This window comes from Macrobrachium rosenbergii, chromosome 55 (genome assembly GCF_040412425.1).
Source record: "Macrobrachium rosenbergii isolate ZJJX-2024 chromosome 55, ASM4041242v1, whole genome shotgun sequence".
NCBI classification, from domain to species: Eukaryota; Metazoa; Arthropoda; class Malacostraca; order Decapoda; family Palaemonidae; genus Macrobrachium; species Macrobrachium rosenbergii.
In genome coordinates this window covers 14,015,726-14,024,033 of record NC_089795.1, presented here as the reverse complement: position 1 = coordinate 14,024,033, position 8,308 = coordinate 14,015,726, and the positions used below count along the sequence as shown (strand labels likewise).

General features: G+C 35.5%; 1 protein-coding gene across 3 annotated transcripts in view; it reads right to left on the bottom strand.

The window, feature by feature from the left end:
• Window positions 1-559: 559 nt before the first annotated feature.
• The window catches only part of LOC136835931 (streptococcal hemagglutinin-like), a 601,990-nt gene continuing 594,241 nt past the window's right edge, over window positions 560-8,308 (bottom strand). For all 3 annotated transcript variants that reach the window (XM_067099809.1, XM_067099808.1, XM_067099810.1), the window contains 4 exons: window positions 6,718-6,861; window positions 6,000-6,226; window positions 1,537-1,692; window positions 560-1,272 (listed from right to left, as the gene is read on the bottom strand). In XM_067099809.1, the coding sequence (XP_066955910.1) occupies window positions 745-1,272; window positions 1,537-1,692; window positions 6,000-6,226; window positions 6,718-6,861 (1,055 nt within the window). In that variant the 3' untranslated portion in view covers window positions 560-744. The remainder of the gene's footprint in view (window positions 1,273-1,536; window positions 1,693-5,999; window positions 6,227-6,717; window positions 6,862-8,308) is intronic.

Here is an 8,308-nt window from a genome sequence, read left to right as displayed (position 1 = left end):
GAATCCAGTGAAGTTTCTGAAGACAAATAATACCTTCATTTAGACCAGTTCTGGATCCTTTATATCTACTATTTTGTCTGGGTAGTGAGGGTATTGTTTTATCATGCATATATATATATATATATATATATATATATATATATATATATATATATATTATATATATATTTATACATATATATATATATATATATATATATATATATATATATATATATATATATATATATATATATATATATATATATATATATATATAATATCTGTGTGAAAGATAGATAAAGATATAGATATTTGCATATAACCTACTGCATAAACTTATCACAGTCAAAAACCGGCTATCTTGAAGTGTTCAAATATTCTCTGAGCAGATGTTTCTGAAGGACATTTGGTGGTTTTAATGAACTTTTATCGTTTTACATGGAAGGTTACCCAGAAAATTATGTTGCTTATTCTATTCAACATTAACAGTTAATTCTTAGGCATTATAAGACACCATCATTGTAGGTACTATCATAAGAAAGGTTTTAACAGTTCTAATATCAATAATGGAAACAAAAAGAGGGTAATTATATATTAAACGATCGGACCTAAAATGCTCAAAGATAATTATGGGATTTTCCCCTCTGCCCTCACCCCAAGTGGTGAAGCAGCAGAAAAATTAACTTGAATATTATCATAAATAAATATGGTCTTCATTATCAGTAAGCTACGCTCGTCAGTATGTGTGTATACCTCAACTTTCTACTTTCTCTTTTTGTTGCTTGAAAAAGGCAATTTATTGGAAGAGACAATAGACTTGGCAGTGCCATTGCTCTTGGCATCACCAGAACCTCCTTCTGCACCAACACCTTGGGTTTCCTCCATGACGGAGGATGAGGAGGAAGGGGAGGGGGAGGAGGAGGAGGCGGAGGCTGGTGTTGTAGACGTAACGGCAGAAGTGGTGGAGGATGAAGTGCAAGAGGACGACGTGGCTGCTGCAGTCGTTGATGTACCAGACGCAGTCGCTGCAGATGTGGTGGAAGATGACGAGGCACTGTCTTGGGTTGTAACGACTGTGGCGTTAGAGGAGGAGGAGGAGGAGGAGGAAGAAGAGGAGGAGGCGGAGGAGGATGAAGCTGAGGGAGAGCTGGTGTTTTTGGATTGTTTCTTCGGAGATTTAGAAGGAGATGGTTCTTCGGTAACAAGAATTGGAGGTGGTGGGGGAGGGGGAAGTTGACTGAGGGCATCTTCAGGATCTTCATAGCAATCTGGAACCTTCACTTCGGTTATCTGGAGAAAAAGGATGAGTAAAATGAGAAGAAATGAGTTACTTCTTGACTGCAATAATGATCAAATTGTTTATATACAGAACAGCTTTTATATGATACTTTATTGCCAAAAACCTGTAAGCATATCAATCAGATATCTATGAATGGTTGTCTATTTTTCTTTCAGAAATGATGACATAAAATGGAAAACTAATGTGAAACAGCAGCAGGTACTGAATAATCTGTCTTCAATTACACTAATACAGTGTCTGTCTACCCAACTGACCTGAACGTGAGGCACAACCACTTGGTGAGGTTTCAGGTCTTGTTGTGTGACTGCTGTTGGCAACAAAGGTGATGTGGCGCACACAGCCATTGTTGATAAGTTGGTAACCACACTGAATTCTTTTTTCGATTCAGATTTGTGGAAAGCCTTTTTTATCTGCAAAGACAAGACCAAAGTTAACCATATGAATCATTTCTTGACTCATGAAGGGTGTTCTTACATGATATGATACATTTTGCTGTCGACTGTTGTGGCTGCTTATGTGACAATAAATAGAGTGTTTACTCTTAACAAGTTTACTAAGTGTTTCAGCAGGTTACATGTTGTTTATAAGGTTGTTGTTAATACATGTCCTTTTTCAGAGTGGGTTGGATTTTGATGACTGTATTCGAGCTAAAAAGCAAAGGCATTTGGTATCTGGTCTGAGCCTGTGCCACACCCTTAAATTGTAGGATTGTAAAAGATATAAAACATTTTATTGGTATGAATAATATCTGGAGTGCCACTGAGGTGAAATAACATGCAGTTGATCAAAGGTTTTCCCTCCTAGGCAGGGCTGGATTTGTGTGCACTTGTGTTTCTTAGCACCGGTTGGTGTGCACCTGTTGGACAGGTGGTCAGGAATATAGCTGCCATTGAATAGCTGAACTTTTTGTAGCCGTAATTGTAAACTCGTGGTATAGAGTTCCAAAGCAAAATCATCGGATATATTTTTGCTAAAATATTCTTTTGCATTTGGCAAGAAATAAAAGTGCTGAAGTCAGCGATGGTTAGCCATTTTCTTCCTTAAACCCCTATTTTGCGTTGATTCATGAGTGGTTTACCAGTTCCATGTGTTTGTGCGCAGGCTAAGTTTACCATGATTTTTCTTTATTAAAACAGTTTATTTGTCTGAACTCTGTGTTTCTATGGCTTAATTTCGGACGACTGTCTTAGGAGGCTTATCCAGGGTTGCAATCTTCGCAGAAGCCAGCTGAGATTTCATGTTACCTTTAAACGCTTTCAAGAGCGTCTTATGCTGAACAAACAACATGAAGATTTTGCTAATGTGAGCAACAACGTACTTGATGGAGGCTTTTGAGGCTTATTCTGGATTCTTGCTGGCTGTTTTCATGTCGATTCTAAGACCAGTTCCCTGATCTATCCAGAACCATACATCCTACGCAGTTTATCAGGCACGTGATTCTAAAACTGCAATTAATGAAGTGTTTTTGAGAAGCCATTCTTAAATTTTGCATTGTTTAGGAAAGTTTAAAAATTGTTGACTTTTTCCTTAATATCTCACCGGAATATGTGTATCGCTTTCTGTTTAATATATATATATATATATATATATATATATATATATATATATATATATATATATATATATATATATATATATATATATATATATAATATACAGTATATATATCCAGAAATGATACAAACTTTTTCTTTTAATCAGCGCATTTGTAACATTTTCTGCTACAGGACGCCTGTGCTATTTCCAAACTATGTTCAACAACTGTCTCTAGTATTTTACAAGGAATAAGTTCAACTAAGTTTCGGAAAGAACTTGGAAGACAATGACGTGCACTTTCTGCTCCGTAATGTTTATGATGTGCGTGCTGGTGATCATGAATAATAGCCATTGCGAGCCTGATACGATCATTTTTCTATAATGATCTCCGGTCGATTGACACTTCCACAAATAACGAGACGTGAGATGACACGAACGCTCGTTCGCATCGAGTAAAGAATATCGACCTTCAGAGAAACGATAGACATAGTCAGTCCTCGAATTTAATACAGCATCGAATAGTTTTGGCGTGCATCGAGTTTCGTTTTGCCAAAATCTGGGCGGCGCTTCTGTTATGTTCTTCAGCAATGCTGGATGTATAATTCATAAACACAGGAAGAGACATGACGTATATAACTGAGGTTTTGTCAAGTTTACTAGCAGCAATCACTTGTCATAGGGCTTTGATAATATTTTCTTTGTTCACCAGTTGCCCGCTTTATCAACCAAGCTTATGGCTGCTCAAATGTGTGTCAGGTTTAATTAATCTTCTGAAACCAGGCAAAGAAATTCCTAAAATGTTACATCTGAAGCGACCTGCATTTGTAATAACAGCTTTTAGTAATTAAAAAAAAATCGGTTGTGAAATAAGGACGTGATGAAGGAATTCAATTATACGTTTCTTCAAGACAGTGAAACCTTTTTATTTATTTATTTAGTTTTTTGAAAAAAAAATGGATGCAACCTTTATTCAAGCTGAATTGCTGCACACAGGGATATGAACCTGAATTATGTTCCTTTCAAAACGTATGTTTACAATATGGTGGGACTGTGACTAAAATTTGATCTTTATTTGGTCATGGTGGTCATGGAGGTTCTTTTAAATCCTATGTAAGAATTATTGTATAATATAAGTAACGAGATTTTTTTTAAAGAAAATTTTCGTTGAGCTGTTTATGAATGAATGTATTGACCCATCCTGCCTTAGTGGAAGGTGGTGGCTCAAAGCCTTCTGTGCGCCAGTGGGTTCCTTCAACTACAAATGATGGATTAAAACAGCAGGGCTTCAGAAAGTCTTTATGTACCGAAGTCTTCTTTCTAGAGAAGTTTGGTCTGCCATAACGCCTAGTCATTTAACCTGCTTAATTCTTAATATAAATCAGGCATAACTACATTCCCTTACCCACTATTTCTGTTCATGACCGGCTGCTTTATTCTGCCTTTTCTTGCATCCCGGTTTTGGAAATGATTTATAATTTTTTCACTTCTCTTCGTTCTTCACTTCCCGCCTTGGCACGCAGTGTTCTCTTCTGGAGTCTGCAACATTTCCCTTGATAGGCCTTGTAGCCTCCACAGTACCTCATTTTTATTTTGAAAATGTAGACATAATTCATACTTTTCGTCGGACTATTAAAAATAAAAAAAGGAAAAAAAGAAAATAGAAAGCACGAACCTCTTACTCAGCTTCCACGCTCACCTCATGCACTTTTATTTGGAATGTTTCCTTATGAACTGAAATATTGATTTTATTTTTTCTTCCTGACAGATAAAACCAAATAAAAAATAGTAATATTCTTGCCTTCTCTTCTAATCTCTTTTACAAAGTCCAATTTCGGCACTATACTCTATATTTAACTTTTTTTTTATTAATGATTTTCTCAAGTTGCTATTTATTTCTTTTTAACTTAAAAACCATCATCTATCCTTTACACTAACTCTTCAAGTGTTCTTTCTTCCTCTGTGATATTACCTGCAATGGATATTTTCTGTCTGTTTCTTTGTCTACAATACCTATCATTTTATTCACCCTTCAGAAGGGCAATAAAACCTTTCAGCGCCTTTCACTTTTTCGGTGACCAGGCTACTCCAAATTTGTCTTGTTGAAAATATAGAGTTCAAATTGACAAATCAGGTGGTAAAATAATTTCAAACTTTTCTTTTAGGACTTCTCACTGTGCGGTTCTTTACAGTCATTCCTATAACCTCCCACCTTTCAGGAGGCGGAGGCAGCTTTGTTCCTTCTTTTGGGGTTAGGCAACATTTCCTCTCATTTTTTTTTTTTTGTTTTCTTTGGCCACCTATCGCTCCAGACTCTATTCGAATACAGAGCATGATAACCAAAAGCATGCTTATTAGAGCTGTTTCACTTATTTCAGTTTTCATTCACCTGTTTATTCAATGGAGTTCTTACTAAGGAAATAATGTTTTCTCCTCCGTTTGCTCTTGATAAAAACACGAATTGTCTTCATTTTAGTCTGCTGTCGTGTTTCCCATTTTGTTTTGGACTATGTTTATGAAGTCATCTGGCATACATTCTTTAATAATCCCTACTCGACCTTAATACCCATGATTCCAGCAGCTTCGACAATCCTTCCCCACAATACCTCTACGCTGGAGTGGTGGAGTAGAGTAGGAGGGGGGAGGGGGAGTGGAGACCGTAGCCTTCCTGCCGCAGCCGCTTCCTTGCCGTGAAAATGCTTTGTTCTCAGGGTGGCTGTTGGATGCTCTGTCCGTTGACGTAGCCCTCATGATTTTCCCTTTACAGAGTATCCGGACCTTCGTATAGTTTTGTTTTCACATGTTGTAGATAATCGTCTGCATTTCTTTCCATTTACGCTTTCGCATGTGTGTTTTAATTTAATATTTTCATTGTCTATAACCAAAGACAAGAAACTAAAAGGAATAAATATTAAATTGTATTATCTAACTCATACATAGATGTCTAACTACTGATATTTTTCGTTTCGCCTGGAATGCTAACACCCTTGAAAAGAGAACAGGTTTCATTGTTATGGAACTAGACACTGAGTATCTACTATTTTCCAATGCTTAATGTTGAAAAAAGAATCTACTGAGAGTTGATAATTGTACTTGACAAAAAGAGGTCGTATATTTTATTGTTATTTTCAGAAATCTCCCTTAGCGTAACTCTCATAAGTTATAACCAGAGATCGTTCCTCACCTTGTGTTTAATCCACGAATCCTTGTTATCTCCTTGTCCCAAGGTGTTCAGGGAAGTACTCGAATGTGACTTGAGATCTGGGTCGCTGGTCCATCTGTCCCGAATGTGGCTGGAGCAGGACTTTTGAACGCTGTCTATGAGTTCAGAGCAGATGTGGCGTCCCGTGTACCTGGCCCACTCTACGGCGCATAATCCCCGGCCGAAGTCCCGAAGGTGAGGGGAGGCCCCTGTCGATAATACAACATCAAAGTAAACAAATACTAGTGTCTGGTAGATATTGGATACTGATCATGTGTTTATTACAAAAAGTTTATTAAGCACACTTATGATCATTTGGGTTGACATACTTCACCCACAGTAATTAAATAAAAAATCAAAGTCAACTATTGCTGGAACTTCAAGGATTTCCTTTGAGTGTGTTTAGTACCGGCGCCAAGAACAGAATATCCAAAAAAACTGGAGCCCATCTTTCATTATCAGTTCCTCCTCTTTCTTCAGTTAATGAGAGGCAACCACAAAAATGAATCCTAAAGGCTTCCTTTAGCTCCTGAGAGACCTACAAATACCCAGTACGAAGCAAGCAAACCTGAATAACGCTGCTACTCTAAATATCTTATTGTAAGACATGACCTTTCATTATTTAAGACCTGGGCTAAAAGAAGAATGGAGAAGCACGAGATGCAGCCGAATGCCGCAGGAAGAGAGAAACTTTACTTACCGGCGAATAATAGTATTTTAGCTATCTTGGTTCTGCCTTGGAGGGCAGCCTTCATCAGAGGAGTAAATCCGAGAGCATTACGAGCGTCCAGGTCGACTGTGCGGTTGCATTTGTTCACCAAGTGTGACACAATTTCCGTGTGGCCTGCAAAGAGGAGTTCACTTGTAAATATGTTTGTAGCAGGTGTGTGTGTGTGTATATATATATATATATATATATATATATATATATATATATATATATGTATATATATATATATATATATATATATATATATATATATATATATATATATATATATATTTATATATATATTTATATTTATATATATGTATATATATATGTTATATATATATATATATATATATATATATATATATATATATATATATATATATATATATATATATATATATATTATATATATATTATTTATTTATATTATTTATATTTATATGTATGTATATATATATATGTATATATATATATATTATATATATATATATATTATATATATATATATAATATAAATAAAAATATATATCATCACTTAATATATATATAATTTATTTTTATTTATTTATTTATTTATATATATACAATTCAAACAAAAACAGTCATCATTTTTCACTTCAAGTTACAAAGATAAATTTGCAAAGAGCGTTCTAGATTTTCTTTTTGTGAAATGTCAGTTACTGCAGTAAAAATCACTGTCTTGAAAAATTTTTTTTCAGACCGGATCCTACTGTTATTATAGGAATTCATGATTTCAAACACTGAAACTTTAAAAGTTTTCTGTCTTCTTGCTTTCATCACCCTCATATGCAAACAACATTGCAGATGTCTACGAGGAAAACAGAGGTCTTGGGAGGTAGTGAGAATTGACCTTTTTTCTTTTTATAAAAAGATATTTCAGTGAATGCGGCACCATTGTGCACCATTAGCATAAATGGTGAACGATATACCTTTCAGTCTAATAGATTTTGTTGTGTCAGTTATGGTGCTCACGATTATATGCTTAGTTTTATAATATATAGAACAGTTAAAAATACAAGCTCCAGTTTATATGTCTAAGCATTTAGTTAGGTAACATGAATATTTGTCACATACACCGTAACAATTTTTATACTCACAAATATCAAGCTGCAAATTTAGTTTCATACTTGGGAATAACTTACACTCAAGGGGAATTATAAGTGATGAGTGCTTCGTAACCAGCGGAATCGAACCGCTGCCTGGGGAATTATCACTTATAATTCTACTTCGGTGTAACGTATTCCCCAGTATGGTGAACTGGATATTGAACAGACTTTGTGACTTGGTAAAATAAAAATGTTACAGCGTATGGGACAAATATTCATAATCAACCGCGTATTACAAACTTTCCATTCATCCATCATGGTGGAGGTGGGTTGATGTCGATTCTAAGCACAAGAACCTGAATTTGACAGGCACATGTACAGCAGGGTCGATATCATCTTACACCTCTCTCGATGGCTCATTGGGCAAAGTCACTGTATTCTCGTTGTTTCTAAACCAGGAAGTGGTTTGATCCCAATGGTGACGAAGCACTATGTTAAATACACGAAAC